The following is a 20169-nucleotide window of genomic DNA, read 5'->3' as shown; positions in this document are numbered from 1 at the left end:
AAACTAAACACACTAATACAAAACTGAAGTTAGCAGTGTTGCAACTTTTAGTTAGTTACTCCGCAGTTCATTGTTACAATGTGATTGCAATCGACTCATTTTCCCCAGTGTAAGTACAGCCTGAACACTTTAACAGTGGTTGGATCTCTATAAACGTGAAAGATAGGGTGAGTTTGGACAGCTAGACTGGAAATCTGAAAGCCATTAAGTATTGAGCAGGCAGATGAGTGTGAACTTGAATAACCTAAAATATACTGCCAGTAGAGCAGCCACGCACGCCTCACGGATGATGCAGAAAAACACTTTAATATGACTCGGAACGTCCAGACAAGCTACTTATTATCACTAGCCGTTAACAATGGAGCGTTTTGTCTCAAAATGATGTCACTTACTATTTAAAGGCTTAAAGTGTCACACATTAGATGTGTTTACAAAAACATTTGAATGCAGAACAATATCCGGTTGAAGTGACGCAATCCTTTTTCCTGCACCACTGGAGACTTTGGCCGAATCAAAATACACATTTCAACATCAGCGATCATTACTAATATGGCTACAACAGAGCAGCTCGTCAAAGACAAACAGATACCTGACTGAGGCACGGGGCAGATCAAGCCGAAAGCACAATGGAATTGCAGATGAGTGGAAAAGGGTCAAGAAACTGTGAACCTCAGGTCACATTAATTCTCAGCTTATTCTCACTTCAAGTCAAAATGGAAAATTCATGTTTATTGCATTTCAGGTTAATTTGTCGAATGCTTTTTTAAAGGATAGGAGACAAACAGTGGAATTGGTTTCATAATGGATCACAAGTTGTCCGACATGGGCAGCATTAGCATAAGTGCTCTATGCTCTGTACTTGATCGGGTAACTTGTCCGTGTAGGAGCTGGTAAATTCAGCTTTGTAAAAAAAAAAGCTCAGCTGTCAGCGACCACTGTGTATTAATGAAGCCATGGATTACACCCCTCTTGTTCAGACATCTTACAATCGCAGAGATCACTGAGGAGCTCTTCAACGCCAATTTACTAGCGTGTTTTGATGGCCCCTGGTGCCTGTGTCTTTCCCGAGGCGAGGCTGTGTTCAGAGAGCGGCAGCCTGTGGTGCACCGCTGAGAAGGTGAACAAATGTGAGTGAAAACGCTGAGGGATTTTTTTTTTCATCTTCTGACAATTAGGCATGAAGCCTGCTAGGGACATCTTACTTCACTGTTTCTCTCTGGTGCTGGGCGCTTAATTGGCCAAGACAAATTGGGTTTTAGCTGCTGTACTGAGCAAGTAGAGAAAAATTAGATGCAAAGAAGAGTCTACCATATACAGGCAGATGTGTCACACTTAAGTTACTTTGAAGGTCAGGAAAATGTGTCAAGACCACACACCAAACAATTAATGAAACTGGGAAATAAATCGAGCCACAAAACCCCTGTAATAATCTATTTAAAAAATAGGGTTGTTAAAACCTTCTCCTCATGAGCCTGAGTGATTAGTTATTTAGAAAATGGCTCTTACTGAAACGTGTGGTCTGTTAAATCACTCTACTGTCTGCAGCTCTTTTGGGTTTAGACATTATGCCATTTTATGGTTTTCTTAACTGAGTAATATGACTGGATTAATTTATCGTTGTGTTGTTTAAATAGCTCCACAGTAAAATGACAATAAATATTGCTAATAGCATAACAAAAATGCACTTAGACTGAATCACCAATTACAAAGCAGCAGATCAGAGTCTGAAAAAGCACTCCGTTCAGGAGCAACGTTTTATTGAAGAATCTACATTGCTGTTTATTTGCATCTCATGTCTGGTTCTCTAAAAAGTGACCAGATGATTAAAAAATCATGACTGAATAGAACAAGTAACTACAACTACTACTAAGGTATTCATACTGTCAAATGACAAACAGTGTTAAAGTACAAATGCTGTAAAAAAAAAAAAAAAACTATATCAATATAGCAATGAGGTGTGTGTGAGATAGATCATGCTATTTGCTTCAGCCAATGGCAGCATGGAGTGTAAGTTTAGCAAACATTACTCCACTTTATTACAAGTTACAGCAAAACAAAGCCTGAATGTACATCAGAAAACATATGTTGAAAAACACAGTACAACATTCAATCATGGACAGTAGATATAAAAATTCTATACACCTCTTTGGTTTTGCGACGTAAAAAATTAAATACATAAAATTAGAACTTTCACATTTAATGTGAAATTACAACCTATGCAATGCTAGGTCAGGGCGATATGGCCCAAAAAAATTATCACGATCATTTTTTTTATATCAGTCGATATCAATAATTATCACGATAAATGTCAAATCTTTATTTCTTTCAAGTTTAAAGGCAGATTTTTGCTACTAAGTGAAGTGAATAAACCAGAGCATTAATTGTGGTTTTAAACTATTGTCAGAAAATATGACAAACACTTGCCAAACACGAGAACATTTGCCAAATCTGAGTTATTCAAACATGTGTCATTTTCTCTTAACAAAATAAATATCTTAATCGAAAAAAAATTCTTAGTTTCTGCATGTTCTATTTTATATTTGGTAAAATATAATATCCAGACTGTTTGAGTTTTATTAAAATCAACCATTGGTCATCCAGCATCTTGCATTTGGATCATGATAACCACAGATAAAACCGGGCATAGCCTATAGCACCTCACTATCATGTTACTTTATGGTTTCTATGGTATTTGTATGAAAACCTGTAGCCTAAATACATTAAATAATGTTATTATATTCCATTAGTCCTTGCATTGTCTACATTAATAATATAATACAATTCAATATGTATATCCCAAATTTCAAAGCGCAGTTATTAGTAGGCTAACGTTACAGTAAATCCGTGGTAAATGATGGGATTTGTAAATGGAAAAGCCTTCAGACTGTATCATTGCACACAGTGTTTCTCCTGTTCGTCAGCGCCGTTTCATCTGCCTTTTAAAATGGTTTAAATCACAGGGACATGTGTGTTCTTCGCTGAATTCAAGCGCTTCTCAATGGATCTCGTGACCGAGGCCATTCAGAGTAAACGCATCTGCCCAAGTGAGCTCGCGCTCGCGCTGCTGTTTGGACTTTGAGCCGAGCTAAAACAGTCCGTGAGGTGCACGTGGTTCAAATGAGTTTCGTTATGCTTTTGGCACATAAACATTATCTAACATTTATAAAACTCTTGATATCGTTTTGTCTAAAAAAATTATATTGCGTTAACTATTATTATCGTTTTAATCGCACAGAATTACCTAATCACGCTCACATGTAATGATATACGCCAAGTAGAGAAATCATGGCTAGGACTAGGTATCGTTAATTTTTTCCCCATTTCGATACCTTGACTTCGATACTGGTTCCTGAACGATACTTATTTCTATAGCAACAAGATTACATTACATATCACCTAAAACTTTTTTTTTTTATTCAGTTTTTTGACTTTTTTTATAGACTCATATAGGCCACTGGGGGCAGAATATATGTCTCGAGCTCAAGCGCACACATAAAGCTTGCTGCAAAGCACTGGCAAAAATTAGCTTTGATTATGAATGTGTTGGGGAAAAATAGCAAGGAGACATTTTAATTGTTTTTTAATAACCTAGTGTTTTCCGAGTCAGTGTTGACAATAAAGAAGATACGTTGAATTTCGTTTAATTTTTGACGCGTTCCGGTTCCTCTTGCAGTCGAAGATGGAGCAACTTTCTGCTCTTAAGTTTACTTTGTGCACTCACTGCACTGTCAAGTGCTTCATTAGGTTTGTCATGTTGCTGGTCATGATAGTAATTATCTTGTCGCAAATATTGCATTTAGTCGCAAATATTGCAGTTAGTGATTCCAAGTTTATTTGCTATGTGTCACTGGCTTTCAGTGCATTGCATAACCCAATAATGTCTTTATAGAGATGCTTTAAGTCTTTCTAGATGTAATACATAAACAATAATGAACTAAAGAACTACACAGTTGTAAGGTTTATGCTTTGGTTCTAGTTTCATTGAGTTTTTAGTTAGATATGTCTAGGTCCTTATTTGTTCCCATGGATTCTAATTAGTTCTATACATATTTTTAGTTCATTTATATTGTCAACCTCATAAGCTCTTTGTTCTCCCCAGGTCTTTGTCTTGCGATAATGTGACGAAACAAAACATTGTATGTTTGTTTTGTGTTTGATCTCCATTGTTCCTGTTCTGTGAGTATTTTTGGATGTAAATTCAAGACTTCTAAATTGAAGACAATTTCGTCGGGTTTACTGATGAGCATTTCTTGACAATAGCTAAAATTAATAAAATTTAAAAAAAAATATTGTAGAATAAACAAGTTATGACAACCATTTGAATCACTATGTCTCAAACATGATTATAAAACGTATAATTACAATAACTGACAACAGAAACTTACATTTTATTTTGTGCATAAATCTTAAAATGTTTTTCTTGGTTAAAGTGACTGAAAATAATGGAACATGTCATAATCACAAAAATTAATGAAACTGTTGTTTCACTCATGTTGTTTCATTGTACTCACAATGTAGCTTAATTAGCCTACTTTTAATGCAATAGCTTATTTTACATAAATCTATTAATATCCTTTGTGCTCAAATTTACTACACTGAAATAATTATTATATTATAAACATTCTTTCACTTATACATTGTGCTGGTATTATCTTATGAATTACATGATTACATGATTACATCATAAGTTTCAACAATGTGTTCATAATGTAATACATCTTTCATACACATTTGTTATTACATTGGAAAATCGTTTTTACATTGAGCTCAAGATTTTATTATATCTTGACAAAAATTATTAGAAACATTTTATTATACTAATAATGTAATACCCATTACATCATGTGTAGCTATTACATTATGCTTTGTTGTGACTTTGAGTTGCTACACAGCTTCTACATAAAACACATCACTATCCCGATGTTACTCAATGCTAATTTTACTGTTAGCTAAGAGCTCCTGTAATCTTAAATCTGGAATAAGGGTCAGTTACATTGTGAACAGTGTGTGTGTGTGAACTTACAGTGTTTAATGCGTTAAGTGTAGTGTCGTCTCGTGAGGCGGCGAGGCAGCCGTCTTCTGTTGACCCCCCATCACACATCCCTGCAAATGCTGCCATGCTCCTGACAACCAGAAAAAGGGAATATTGATGTCCAAGATAACAACACCACATTGTATAACACAACTAAAATCCGGGGAGAAGGTAGGGCTTACCTGGCTGCCCGCAGGTACATGAGCAGGTCACAGTCGTTGACCCCAGGCATCCAAACCAGCTCCTCATTCTCTGTCACTGCCTGACCTCCAGGAGAGGGAAAGGGCTGGAGTTCTGGCAGCTTGGCCTAATTTGGCAAAGCGCAGAGGGGACAGACAGCTGTGGTCACAACACAAATAGCACTAGTGGTGAGTGCTAAATATCAGTTTTCAAAATCATTTAATCTCTGTATGCGTCGAGCCGACGGAGGGGAGCGAACAATCACTGGTTCGCTTGAATCAAAGAGGCAACTAAACATTTAGTTTCCCATTGTGTGTATAAATATTGCGTTTATACTTTTGAATGTGATATTGACACAAGACTTAGGTGGTTACCAGGGTGCTGCTATGCAGCTTGTAAGAGTGTTTTTAGTTTGTTATTAAGGAGGTTGTGGGAGGCCTAATGCCAAAGTATGAGCAAGCATAATTAATAGATATACACTACCATTTTGTTTGGGGTCGGTAAGAATTTTTTTATGTTTTTGAAAGAGGTCTTTTATGTTCACAAAGGCTGCAATCATTTAATTACCAAATACAGTAAAAAAAAAAAAAAAACTATAATATTGTGACATTACTATATAAAATAACTTTTTCTATGTTGTCGCATAAACCTTCAGAAATTCTAATATGCTGATTTGAGGATTATCATCAACAGCACTCTTTATTTGAAATAGAAATCATTTGCAACATTATAAAATAATTTTTAAGAATATATATATATATATATATATATATATATATAAATCCTATCTGAAGACCAATTTAATGCATCCTTGCTAAATAAAAGTATTTTCTTTGAAAAAAAAGTAACTGACACTAAACTTCTGAACGCTAGTGTATATTATTCGCACAGGGAAAAATAAAAAAACATGGCGAAAATATAGTGTCCTGAAATCCTCGACTAAATCCCTTCAGTAGAATGTTGCCAGAGTTAAATACAAAAATCATGTGCTCAAATAAATCTTAGAGCAAACCACAAAAGTAATTTCCTAAGTTATATCTAGCATTTAGATCCGGCCCGTGTTGGATCAATATCCATGGTGCGCTAGCCTGTAATAGCTGGCTTTGTAGAGCTTTATTACCGAACTTCATTTAAAGTCATTTGAAGTAACCCTGGGCAGAGGTCCTGCCACTGGTTCCACTCCGCATGATAACTCGAATGAATCTCTGGGAAAATATACACTATAAAACCTCTGACATTAATTGCCCGTGGTACTCTGTCTTTTTCATCGTGTGCCATCTTCTTTAGCGATCTTCCTTTTGGCTTTTCAATTTCAGACCACTGTGACCGTTCCTAATTCCCATAAAACACAGTTAAATGTTTCTAATAAATCCCACATACACAGAGCAGCCAATTTCCAAACACACTATTCCATATGAGTGCTGCACTGCATGAAAAATCCATTAAGTATTTTCTTGAATGCGCTATGAGGACATGTTCAAGTTAAGTATGCAGGTGACAGAAGACCAGTAGTAATATAATTGAGCTTGTCAATCAAGCCACTGCTTAATATGAGCTTTGGAAATCTTTGTTCAATCTACACCACACGCAATGTCAGGGAAGACAAGGTTTCAGATAACATCCTAAGAATTTGTAAAGAAACATACCTGGTGACTGGGACCGACTCGAATCTCCCCTTGTGTACTGTTTAATCGCCTGAGAGAAAAGGAGAGAGAATGAAAAAAAATAAATAAATTGGTTGTGTGGTTTATGAAATGTCATACACTGTGTTTAGCTATTTTTAATAAGTGTCGTATAGGAAATTGTGCTTCATACAATGGAGATTGACATCTGAAGTTAGTACTCAAATTGTATTAGCATTAAAAGCCCAGATTGTTAACCTTCAGGCTATAACAGCCTTTTAGCAGCTTTCTTTACAAGTTTTTACCTCTCCAAAAACCTTTTCAATGCTCTGATGGTGCTTTTAATGTATTACATGGCTTTAGCAGCACATTAAAATACATCACATTAATGCAAGATTCACATTACTGCACAACAGAGGCTAAGAGGAAATGGTGTGGATTTAAATCTATAGACCAAACAAAGGCGGCGAACAGCGCAGTTGACGTTTCTCATTGTTTTTGTGGAGGTACACTACAAAAGCCCCCAAATAACCAGATGATAAGCAAGGGGAGATGAGCCCTGAAATGGCTGCTGTTGCAAACCCATGGCAGTAACCATGGCAACTACAATTTAATAATAGTGTTCCGATCTCCAGCTGCAGTGGATTAAAGAAAATGACAAGATGTTCCTTTTGAAAAGCCTTCCCTGCTCTGTTGCCACGGTAACAGCACTGATTTTCATATAGCAGGCACAGAGCGGGGCCCAGAAACTGTCACTATGATTTGCGTCCAGAGTAGCTCTCACTCCACCGCCGGGCTGACTGCCCGAACCTGGCTGCAAAGTGAGGAGAGGTTAGGGCCTCAAATCATATCCCTCCTTCATCTGGGTACATTTCATAAACAACCCCTCTCTCTCCCTCCAGCATGATCCACTAAAAACACAAGCTCTGTCAATGGAGGAAATTCCACACTGAAGCAAATATGGCAGACAGATGAAGAAAAAACAGACAGGCCTGCATTAAAAGCTTTTCAACATTGAGCTGTTTAACGTTTTAAGAGTCTGATTCTAATGCTCACGGCTCCTATAATGAAAGACAAATCCACATGAAATAAATTGCAAGGCAAGCATTAATGTGCTCTTGTCTGAAACTGAATCTGCTGCGAGATGATGGCGATAGCGGAGGGGAGAAATCACTCGGCCGGGTTCCTAAACATTCTGCAGGCTCTGCATTTTTGGAGGGTCTGAGTTAGGCAGCAAACACACAAGAGTCTTGATCAGCCTTGACAGTGATCTGAGAGCCGCCACGCCACAGTTAAATCGCAAACAGCACGTATTGCAGAGAAAAATCTCTCCAAAATGAGTCAAGAAAATATGAAAAAACAATAGTTTATTTAAAAATGACTATTCACAGGATCACGGTTTATCAAGATTTAAAAACTTGTTAGATTAAGTTTTTCAATTCCAAAACTTTAAAATTATAATTATATGCATTCAAACTTTTCCATTCAAATTTTGCCATTATCTGCTAAATGCATGAATTCTATTGTTTAACCCACAGGAATATATTAATTTGAAGTATTGAAAAATACTTCAGAAATATTCATTAAGAAATATTAAAAGTTTGATAGTTATATATATATATACACACACACACACACACGTGCGTACATTTCAGTTTGTGTGAGTGTGTATGTATGTATATATATATATATATATGTGTGTGTGTGTGTGTGTGTGTGTGTGTGTGTGTTTATATATATATATATATATATATATATATATATATATATATATATATATGTATATGTATATGTATGTATGTATATTACACACACACCACGAAATGTGTAAAAAGTTTACTATTAGCACAGGAAAATATTAACTTTCATGATTCATGATTAATACAAAAAATAGAGAATCTGTATTTTAATGATGCACATCCTTTTTGCAGGTATAACTGGGACTTCCGGGCAAGTCTGACATGTCGAATATAAACGTATACACTTTGTAACAAACTATTTTGTAAATTCCTTTTGCACTGGTATTCTGTTGAACTGAAAAACTCTGACCAGATGAAGTAGTATAGAGTTCATCTGAAGCATAGAGATAATCTGAAGGGAGTTTAATAACGGTCTGCTTTAAAAAGTAAAACAGCAACATGTGTGAACACTTATGCAGTGACGCTTCCTGGCTTGACATCCTTTGAATCAAAAAGGTCAGAAAATTGCACTGGAAGGGCAAATGAAAAATATCAGCATGATATTCCTCAGTCATGCCTTAAAACATTTAAGATCAAAACCTCAGATCAATGCATTTTAACTTGGATAGAATAAACAGTTAATAAACTAATGTTTATGAAATAATACAAACATGGAGCAACTCCCAAATACACTTATTATACACTACATCTTTAATTACAACACTATCTCTAGCACATGAAGCGCTGTCAACAAACACAACATCCTGCATATTTTGACTCGACCACGAGCACAGCAATCAAGCCTAGCCCCGCCCCCTCCATCAATATCCCCCAATCCCAGCACGACTTAGGGACTCTCATAACACATTGCATAAATAAAGCAAGCGCCTCAACAACTTTATTTACACACCGACTAAAGCCCTTTAAAACAACGGAGGCTTTGCATTATACATTTGAAACTCAAACTTAACATCCTACGCCATGACATTCCGACTGTAGTCACAGCATAGCGTATTGTCAATTCATAATAGGACGATTTTTATATTTTATAAGTCTAAAACCATTTAAGTGGAATATCTTATGTCGGGACAATTCGCACTAGCGTGCATTCAAACCCGCTTTATTTCACACGCTCATAGCACTAATGATGAAAGCACACAGCGTTGACATTAGCACAGACGGCTAATGCTACTGACAGCAACACAAACAACCGGGCAGCACTGTCAACGCGATTTAAAGCACGGACAGCTATTTTCAAGACAAACACGTATATAGCATTACAACAGGCGCGCGAGGCGGGTACGTCCAGAATGACGCACGCCGATATTTTAACAGGTGAAGACGAGCATGCTAACGTACCTGCGCGGACTGAACAGGTCGTCCATGTCGGAGCCAGAGCTGCGGTTTGATTTGACAGAGTGAGGAATAAAGTGTCCCCTCGCACCTATTTGTGTAGGTACTCAAAATGGAGGCTCAAGCATTCAGTCAGCTTTTACACTGAGCTTGTGCCGTGACCGACAGACAGCACTGAGCATGTGCCGCGACCTCACACACATACGCAGAGGAATCACAGCCCATCTCTCCTGCTCACACACACCATGCTGCTGCTGCATACCAAACAAGCGGGAGGAGGGAGTGGAGAGGGCGATAGACTGTGATTGAGTGGGGGACCCGTGAAGGGGGCTCCCAACCAGCAACAGTACACCAATGCTCCTGTTTATCCGCCACAGCATCTTATAGCCCTCAAATATCCCCTTTCTTCTCCCCGGGCTCCTAATGCACCCCATTATTGGAGCATCACATGACTATGGTAATGGGCCCTAATGTAATCCTGCTTTTTCCCTGACACAACAGCATACAGGCTATGATTGTTATACACAAAGGAATAGGGGATTTAACTATTCATTCCCATTACGGTTGAACATTTAATAGAGAAGCGTGACACAGATTTTTTTTTGTCAATATCGTATGTTTAAATATAATTATTGCACATCATCTGCAAATAAAAGGATTGTACCCCCCACCCCCTCCATTTCATTTACACTATCCTAATTAAAATTCATTTGCAGATGTGGTTTGGATTTCAAATGCTTAAATAATTGTTGTATGCTTAAATACATCTCAGATTACATCAATTACATTGGTTTTAAATTTGAGGTTCCAAATAGTAAATTTTTATTCTAAAATAAGTAGCCCACAAAAAAGACATAACAGCCATTACAAAAGACAAGTCATTGTCCTTTAAAACACTGTAACGCGAGTGCACCACACAGAGACAAGGCCGTAAAATAGGCAATAGACATTCTTTGAGCAAAACCGGGATTGCTATGGTAAGTAATAAACTGTGAGAGGTGTATTAGTTCCATTATTAATACTAGACTAGCATTTCAAACTCACAGTGAAAATCATACAAACAAAGATCCATCATACAAAATCCATTTCCTGTCCTTTCAGCTGTATTGGTATTTTAATTCATCATACCATGCACCTGTGAGAAAATGATGTCAAAGAACAAACAGCGTAAAAACCAACTAACTACTTCTTAAAGCAAGCAAGCCTAAAAATCAGACTCCAAGAACAACCAAATATTATATTTTAATGCTATTAAATAAATATTATGTTTAAATATATATATATATAAAAAAAGCATTTATGAATCTTACATTTATTAATCTTGTATGAATACACAACCATTCAAAATATATTTTTTAAAGAAATAGGATTAAGGATGAAAGTGACATTACAGACATTTATAATGTTACAAAATATTTACATTTCAAATAAATGCTGTTCTCTTGAACTTTCTATTCATAAATGTATCATAAAAAGTATCAGTTTCCACAAAAATATTAAGCAGAACAACAGTTTTCAACATTGACAATAATAAATATTACTTAAGCACCAAATTAACACATTAGAATGATTTCTGAAGGATCAAACATTAATCTGGGATCAATCATTAATGAATTAACTTTGAATTTATGTTCCATTTATAATAGAAAATTAAAGCATGATAAAATTCCCCAAAATGCTGGAGATGGAAAATAAATCTCTACATGCTTGTCAAAGACAGTGTCCTTGATTTAATCTATTCACAACTGCCTTTGTGTATTATAGGACAATTTAGAGTGAATACAACAAAACCAGACACTGCATACCTGATAAGAATCACAAAATCTCTATTTGTAAAATATTGCAACAGAGGATCTGAAGACAGAACATGCCTGAGGATGCCTGATTACTGAAGTCAGTAAAGGCTTACCTGGTTTCTGGGTTATATCCTAAGATGTAGAAGAAAGAGTCGATTCGTGCTTTGAACTCCCTGGCAGCAAATATGTCAGAAAAGTGTGAAATGTTACATTTCCCCCTGCAAAGAAATAGAGCGAACAAATCAGTGTCATGGTGCAAATACATTTCCATGTTTACTTCAAAGAATAGTTCACTCAAAAATGAATATTTTCCATTATTACTTACTCACCCTTATTTATATTAATATTATATTTATTTATTGAATCCACCCAAATGCTGATCCAACACTAAATGCTGTTTTTTTCATAATTTTCCTCCTACCTTTGTGTAAATAATAATAATTTTTGGGTTGGTCCTACACCTTTAAGAGACAGTGTCTGATAGCTGACACGTCTCGTCTAAGCTATTGCTATAGGTTTGTAAGTGCGGGTAATCTTGTGGGTTACAGTATTCCTGTATAGTTGTTTTATTAATGCCCTTTCCCTTCATCCTGTTAGACAAACAAAAGATACCAGACACCACATGATTTTCAAGAAATGCAGAGCGAACAAACTCTATGAATTGTGACATTTTTACAATGCCCCCCTTCTACATTACATTTTTGACATCAGGGGCCATCAAAATAATAGGCATCAGTGTTTTTGCACTGGTTCAATACCTTCCTCATAAGATGAAAGGAACATGAGGTTTGGAGCAGGAATTACGACATGCTAGCGGAATTCACTGAGTTTATCTAAAGCCCTGTAATAAGTCAAATCAAAGGGGTCTCTGTGCAGCAGAAGTTGCAGCTAATTTGCCCTGAAATCAGTGGTTCAGAGCTGTGCGCTGCCTCCAGATGGTTTCAGTTAAGAGAGAGGAAAGGAAAGGAGGGAGGAAGAGAAAGAGAGAGGCGAAAATACATCACTTGGGTAAAGACGGACTGAAAAGGTCTGGTTTCTTGACAATAAGCATGCCTGTACTCTTTTTCCTGAGCCTCATCGCAAAAAAACGTAATTGCTTTCAGTAATGCTTTGCACGCAGAATCGCTGTGAAATGGTTGTCTGTACTGAGACGGCTACTCCTGTGGTGAACTGAGAGGATCAAAATGTCTGTTTACAGCTCTTAAATACTCAAGTCTTAGATCCCAGAGCATCTGTACATGCCAGAGGTTTCTTTAATGACCATAAATCTGAGCTAGTGCTGGCTCTTAAAAGGAATATTCACAATTTATTGGTGTAATCATTAGACTAGTTTTAGAAGTTGCCAGTATGAGTATGACAGAGTATGATTGCCAGTACAAGACACATTTAATAAATTACATTTATAAAAAAAATGTATTGATTAAAAACATTTTAGTTTAAAACGCTTTAACTGAATCATTTCAAAACTCAAAGTAGCTACTTGTTTGCACTATCCAAAAAGGCCATATGCAGGATGTTTCATATATTTAGAAATTAAATATAAATATAAAAACTATTATTCTTGTAATTTAAAAGGACATTATGAAGGATTGAAACGAGAGAGAGAGATAAGAGAATCCTTGCCGTCTTCATTTAGAAGAAAAAGTATTTCACTTCCAGTAAACATTTTGAATCTAATTGACTATTCATAATGGGATATAACAGGTCTTTTTATTGGAAAAAATTAAACGCATAAATATTGATATAATCGTATCAAAAAACTATTATTTTGTTTAGAGATTTTGAAAAGAAATTTAGTTTTCCTATATTTAGTAAACTCTTATTAGGCAGGTGCTGATACTGCTGTGGGTAAAGTGACTGAATTCCTAACCACAGTTGAATTTAATAGTTTGTGTGTGTGTGTGTTACCTGAGGGCAGCAGCATGATAAGTGTCCACATAGTCTGAGATGAAAAGCTCTCTGCTTTTAACCACGGGATCAGTAATAACCAGCTCACGACCAGAGTCTGGAGAAAGAGACAGAAAGCAGACACGGAGCGTGAGAGGCATCCAGACTGCCGCTAATAAAAACGTGCACACATAATAAACACATGCACGAAACAAAAGAAACCAGACAGATTCACATACACATCTATGCAATATGATAGCTATAGACTATGACAGTAACAGTACAGCAGCTCTTGGAAATAAACAATAAAACTTAATGGGTTTCAATTCATCAACAACAAAAGACAACATTTAATGCAAATGGAAAAGCTAATGAAGCTTTATATTTGCTAAACTTTATATTTATGGCCTTTCAGGCAAATATTTCCAGTGACAAATGTCACAAAGATCCATACAGACAGTGTTTGATGAAAATTTGTCTTCAGATGGTATTAGCACAAATTACAATGGCCGCCATGTCAGGCTAGTCAATGGTGCAGCAGGTGGCGGCTGCTGCTCTCCAGAAGGCTGGCAGAAATGCAGGCCTTCTTAATGCTTTATTAGAGTGCGGTGTGAATCAAAGTGGCAAAGACCCAGCCAGGCAGACCCCCTCAGCCTGTTATTACTGCCTGATGTGTGTATCAAGCTCAGATTTGCTGCTGATAGTCGGGAGAATGAGAGCTCCAAGGGCACATTACACTGAAAGTTATTTGCACTTCATGGCACCGCTGTCGCTCTTGAGGGAGCGTTACCAGGGAAACAAGGGCAGGAGGGTGGTCTTTTTTTCCGAATCCTCATTTATTTGAGATGCCGTTCTCTATGAAACTTCACAAACCAATAACCAGGGGTGGTTACATAAATGAGAAGGACTCTTCAAACAAAATTCTTTGTGTTTGTTCGACCGTCACACACACATACCGTTCTCATTGTTGCGGTCCTGCACCAGGTGCTGGTAGACGGAGTCAGGTACCTCAGACTGGCGGTAATACCATTTCACATTCATTAACAGATGGTCCCGTTTACTCTGAAAGAGAAAAATAAACATTCCGTAAAATAAACAGATATTGTTCGTTTGTTCACAGCGTCTCAAATTTGGCTCTTGGCGAACGTGAGTCTGTGCCACCACTGGGTTTATAGTTCTAGTCGTTCCGTGCCAAAAGCTCTTGGTGAAACAAAGTCAATTAAAAAGGGATTGAAGGCAATTCATTCTTTAATAAAGGAAATGGCTCCATGATCATGTGTGGGAGGGAGGTGAAGAAACATGGATGGGGCATATTTATGTAACAAAAAAAAAAAAAAAAAAAAAAAAAAAAAAACGAGGCCAGCTTTGTCTAGCTAAACATCAGTTGCCGCTCCCCTCTTTTCCACAGCTGCACTTTGAACTCTGCCACCCGCTGTCTATCCAAGGGACTGCACACAGTGCCAGTGTGCTTCAGTACCGCATAATGACCAGCAAGTGGCAGCACTGAGTCATGTCCAGACCTCCCAGAGGCACTTCCAAGAGGGGCCAGAGAGGGGGAAGAAAAGGGCAAAGCACTGTTTTTATTCCCTGACATGAAATATTTATTATCCTCTCACACGAAGCCAACTGACCATTCAAATGGTTTAAAAGGACATTAAAGAAACCACAGCTCAGCAGACGCTGGCGACAAGACCCCTAGAGCAGCGGCCAGAAATCACAGTCATCTTTAACATGACTACAGATTACCACATTCCCCACAAAAGGCCGAGTGTGTGTGCCACCGCGCCAGCCTAGTGGAAAAAAAACATCCAGGGTGGATCAGACAGCCAAGGGTCTTTTTTTATTGAAAGCCTGATTCACTTCATGGAGCTCTGGCTTCTCAAAGGGGGTGGGGGGCTGAGATCATTGTAGAGATATTTCAAGACTCCTACCTTTTCTGAGATCATTGGAAAATACTAGGAGAGCAGAAATGAAAATAGAGAAATGTTCAAAAACAGAATTCCATCTTTTCAAATTGCCCACTAAACAAGGTCAAAGTGAAAATTCTTGGCATTGAATAGCATGACTAAGAGTAATCGAAGCTAAATTAAAATGTGTGCTGATGTGGTATTGTTGAGATGGTTAAAACCCAATTTAAATGAGATTAAAGGCGCTCTCTGTAACTGGGCCACTTGTATGTGTCATCAGAGGTGTTGTCAGTGCTTATTACACCCCAGATGGGGAGACAACCTGTGCTCCTCCAGGGTATTTCAGAGCTTTCAGTGCCTTGGTTCAGCTCCTGCATTAACATTAACCCTATAAAACACTGAGTTTTAACATGAATAAACACCGAAGGCTTTGAGAACAAATGCACACTGTTTGATAAGTTATTTGTGCCGTCCAAACAGATCCCTGTGGCCGAATCGTGCAACCTTTCCTGTCGCTCTAGAGCTGGAAATTACTGTTTCATTATCAGACCCTAATTATGTTTGCATGTTACACTGAGCAGATCACTGTGCAGAATCAAATTATCAAGATAAGCACTATGAGGCAGAGAGAGGCAGCCAAACTGAGGCAGCGGTGAGGAGCCTATTACAATTACAATGCTGAATTGATTAGTGACATTCCACACAGCATTCTCTTCCTTCCCGGAGTTGCTCCTCATCCGGCTGATCCAAGCACATCTTAAAGCCATCTCTCCAAACACATGACTGAATTAAGCCTGCTCCAGGGGCCTGCCAGCTTACTTATAAACTAGGTCTCAGTCAGTGATGGAGACACTAAAGGAAGAGATTTCCCCTCCATGAGAGGACCGAGGCATACCACAGGAGAACGGAGGGGGTGGTGGTGGTCTGCTCTCTCCTTCACTCTATATGGCTGTGCTGTTTCCTTTGTCTGTTCATTGAGCTCTAAACCTGGGAGTCTCTATCTACCTAAATGGAGCAAGATGCACAAGAGAAACCCAGATCCAATCCAAACACGCCTATCGTAATGCCCAACACTACATTCATGATATAAGCACGACCTAAAGAGGGCAGAAGAGAGAAGTGAGAAATGTTAGAAGCATGGGGGATGTAGGGTGAGACCAACAGCGCGGCTGGGCAGCACTAATTACAGCACAGCCAGTGTAAGAGTCCAGTGAGAGTGCTATAAGAGGCTGAAGCTGGACTTTATGAGGTCTGGCCAGAGGGGGAACAGAGCAGGGTGGAGTCTACCAGGGGTGTTAAGCAGACTCCACCGGCACGCCAACAGCTGGGCTTTCCACAGGGAGCTACTGTGCTAATAATAACCTGATGTGTGGCACACATCACAGAGAAAAGATGTGTGAGGACTATTCATTAGTGATGTGAGAATTAAAGAGCTGCACACAGAAGCGGGCTCTTGAGCCATGCTTGGACGGAGAGCCGAGGTGGTAATGAGAGGAAAATTACACGAAGTGAATGCTTGCGCACACGCCGTTTGAATTAGTCACGGTTTATTACATGCTCTTGCTGAAGGTACCAACTCGGATCCAACCGCCGTGGCATACCCTCCCACCCCTGTGACCTGACGCTGCGCTTTGGCGGCTGACATTTTGTCGGTTTAGCGTAATCATTAAATATGGCGGCAGCTGCAGCAGTGGTGGCAGGTTTTATCTGCAGCTTGAAGCGGTCGCATGGCTACCACATTAACAGGAGAGGGCAAAACAACCACAGCCCAGGCCCTCGCACTCTCTTCTCTCACAACCAACTCGCAGCTAAGCAAAGCCAGACCCTGAAGCTCTCCACCTAGAGCACATTAACAGGAAACGTGTGTTTATTTTCAATTTCAACGTTGTGCTTTTTTGTCATCCGGCACCAGAACTCTCTCTGGTTTTCTTAACCAAACCGAGTTCAGACTGCAGAGGAACCGAGAAAAAAAAGCAGGGATTTTCAAACTTCCTGGAGAAGGTGGTTGTGGAAAATGGCTTTGGCCCGTGATCATGTTGCAGGAAAGGTATGCAAAGAATCCAAATGGCTTGGGTGCAGAAATTCAGGCTCGTTTTCCCGGCATGCATACATGTTGGTGGCATCAAGGAGGACAGATCTATGCTCAACAAAACGTAATATGATTAGTGAGGAGCAGGCAGACAGGAAGGGCACACTCTCTCAAGCATGATGGATGTGCACACAGAGACCGTTTCCGCCCATAAGCTTGCTCTCTCTTTAACTGCCTCTCAGACATAGACCAGACGCAGCTCTCTCAATATACACACACAAGCACTTCCATCTGGACCTCAGCTCACAGCTGTATGTGCCTGAGTGACAAAGAGAGGAAAAACACGTAGTTGTAGGCACCAAAACAGAACTCTGAACAAAAAAGTCCAATGTGAACAAAGACATGTAGCATGCTCTTCCCTTTTTTAATAAATAAAGAAAAAGAAGAGTCTCAAGTAGCAGTTGAAGAACAAATGAGCTGCCCTGCCACCGTCAGACTAAAACTAATAATGGTAAACAAGTGCTGATGACATGTTTCTCCCCTGCAAAAGCCTGTGTACAGATTACTCCTCCGCCTGTCTACAAGCACAAATGGAGGGGGGGGGGTGTCACAGCTGTGATGTCAGCACAGTCAGGACCTTTATGCTGCTAAACACCGGGCCCCTCTCTCTCCCTCTGCTGTTTAGATATTAAATCTCGACTCGCTTTGAACAAAGTCTGCCCATCTGTCAGCCACTCTCTATATTGGATTTGATGAGCATTAGGCAGTTCAAAGGGGGAGATTTTTAGTGTAACAAAACCAGGATAAAACTGCACCCCCCAACCTTGTGACACCAATCCACTCATGTGAGTTCGGCTCCAAAACCTGGTGAAGCGATCTAGGTAACATTTTAAGGCATGTTCTCAACACAAAAGCAGACAGCACCATTATGCAACCTTCCTAGATGTCATTTTAGCCTACTTCTAAAAGTTGGTCTCAGAACTAGTGAGCTGCTTCACTGATCACGTTTACATGCAGCCATTAACTCGTTCAAAACCGGGATATTAGCAAAAACGGCCATGTAAACACCGGCAAAAACCCGAATATGATCGTACCTTGGATTTTAAAAACCGGGATATTGTACCTGGGGTACCCCGAATATTTGGTCATGTAAACGTGTATCGGCATATCCCCATAGTGATTTGTGTTCTGCGCATGTTCTATTCGCAAGGAATCTTGGTCTTTTGAGTAGAGAAACTTCTTGGTGCATACAAAAATCCACGTGCAGCTGATGTTGTTGTCTTTGGATGCAGGAAGAAGAATCGGAAATGCATCTTAAGGTTGTCCGTACGTCTAGACGCTAACCGCGCGTCGCAGTTTACATCGGGATATTGTAATTCCATGTATACAGGAGAAACTCTCTCTGTTCACGCATGTAAACAGGTTATTCCTAATGTTTCAGAAACCCGAATAGTGACCTTAACCCAACCATAACCCGAAAATTGGCTGCATGTAAACGTAGTCGCTGTCAACCACTTACATTAGAGCTTTCTAACCGAAATGGAACCTCAATAGTAACCGTTTGGAAACAAATCTACATTGGTAGCTTGTCATAGAAAGCATTGCCCAAACAAAGAGCACAAGAATAAAGGTAATGTGACTGGAATGACATTGTACTTTAAAGGGATACTTCACCCAAAAATGAAAATCATCATTTACTCACCCTCAAGTTGTTGCAAACCTGCATGAGTTTCTTTTTTTCTGCTGAACACAAAGGAAGATATTTTGAAGAACGATTGGAACTTTGGCACCAATGACTTCCATAGTATTGATTATTTCCTACTATGGAATTCAATGGTGCCAAACAACTGTTTGGTTCCAATCGTTCTTCAAAATATCTTCCTTTGTGTTCAGCAGAAAAAAGAAACTCATACAGGTTTGCAACAACTTGAGGATGAGTAAATTAATTTTCAGAATCTTCATTTTTGGGTGGAGTATCCCTTTAATGTAAACTACTGTTTGGTCGGTACAATTTTTTAATTTTCTTGTGCTCACCAAGGCTGCATTTATTTAACCAAAAAATACTGATTTTTTTTTTTTTTTACAATTTAAAAAGACTGGTTTCTCTTTTCATATTTATTTTGGCAAAGCTGAATGTTAAGCAGCCTTAACTAACTCCAGCCTTCAGTGTCATATAATCCTTCATAAATCATTGTAATATGATTTCTTATAATTATCAATGTTGAAAACAGTTGTGCTGCTTAATATTTTTGTGGAAACATGACGCATAATTATGTAACATGATTTTTGTCAGGATTCTTTGAATAGAATGTTCAAAAACAGAAATGATATGAAATAGAATGCTTTCTACTGAGGCTGCTCACTCCTTTGGCGGTGACTAGATTCGGGCTGAGTGTACAAATAACGCTAATTAAGATCTCACTGCTACATCCATTACACCAGACTCTCAACACAGAAACACTTATAACACTCAACTCTCTGCACTTCACATAATCTCCCTGTCTCCATTTCCTCGCCTTGATTCTTGATCTCACAGGCTATTTCCTGTAGCTGGCCGTTGGGCGATATCACGTCAGGTGTGTTTGATATGAAGAGGCAGTGGCTGTGATGTGTATCACAGCGTGTGTTGGGTTGCTACACACAGCAGGTGTGACCGGCTTATATCCCTTCCCCCCTTTTCCTCT

At 38.7% G+C, this 20169-nt stretch overlaps 1 protein-coding gene across 7 annotated transcripts in view; it reads right to left on the bottom strand.

Moving 5' to 3' along the window:
• The window catches only part of rerea (arginine-glutamic acid dipeptide (RE) repeats a), a 159166-nt gene that overhangs the window by 28274 nt on the left and 110723 nt on the right, over positions 1–20169 (bottom strand). For 5 of the 7 annotated variants that reach the window (XM_039652986.2, XM_089124660.1, XM_089124659.1 and 2 more), the window contains 6 exons: positions 14506–14611; positions 13571–13667; positions 11776–11880; positions 6859–6907; positions 5215–5339; positions 5024–5123 (listed from right to left, as the gene is read on the bottom strand). In XM_039652986.2, the coding sequence (XP_039508920.2) occupies positions 5024–5123; positions 5215–5339; positions 6859–6907; positions 11776–11880; positions 13571–13667; positions 14506–14611 (582 nt within the window). Of the gene's footprint in view, positions 1–5023; positions 5124–5214; positions 5340–6858; positions 6908–9872; positions 10104–11775; positions 11881–13570; positions 13668–14505; positions 14612–20169 lie in introns of those variants that run through there. The other 2 variants (XM_039652989.2, XM_039652987.2) reach the window with 2 other exon arrangements.

Source organism: Pimephales promelas, chromosome 20 (genome assembly GCF_988280905.1).
Source record: "Pimephales promelas chromosome 20, fPimPro1.hap1.1, whole genome shotgun sequence".
Lineage (NCBI taxonomy): Eukaryota > Metazoa > Chordata > Actinopteri > Cypriniformes > Leuciscidae > Pimephales > Pimephales promelas.
Note: the sequence above shows the minus strand (reverse complement) of the source record. Positions and strands in the feature narration are given on the sequence as shown.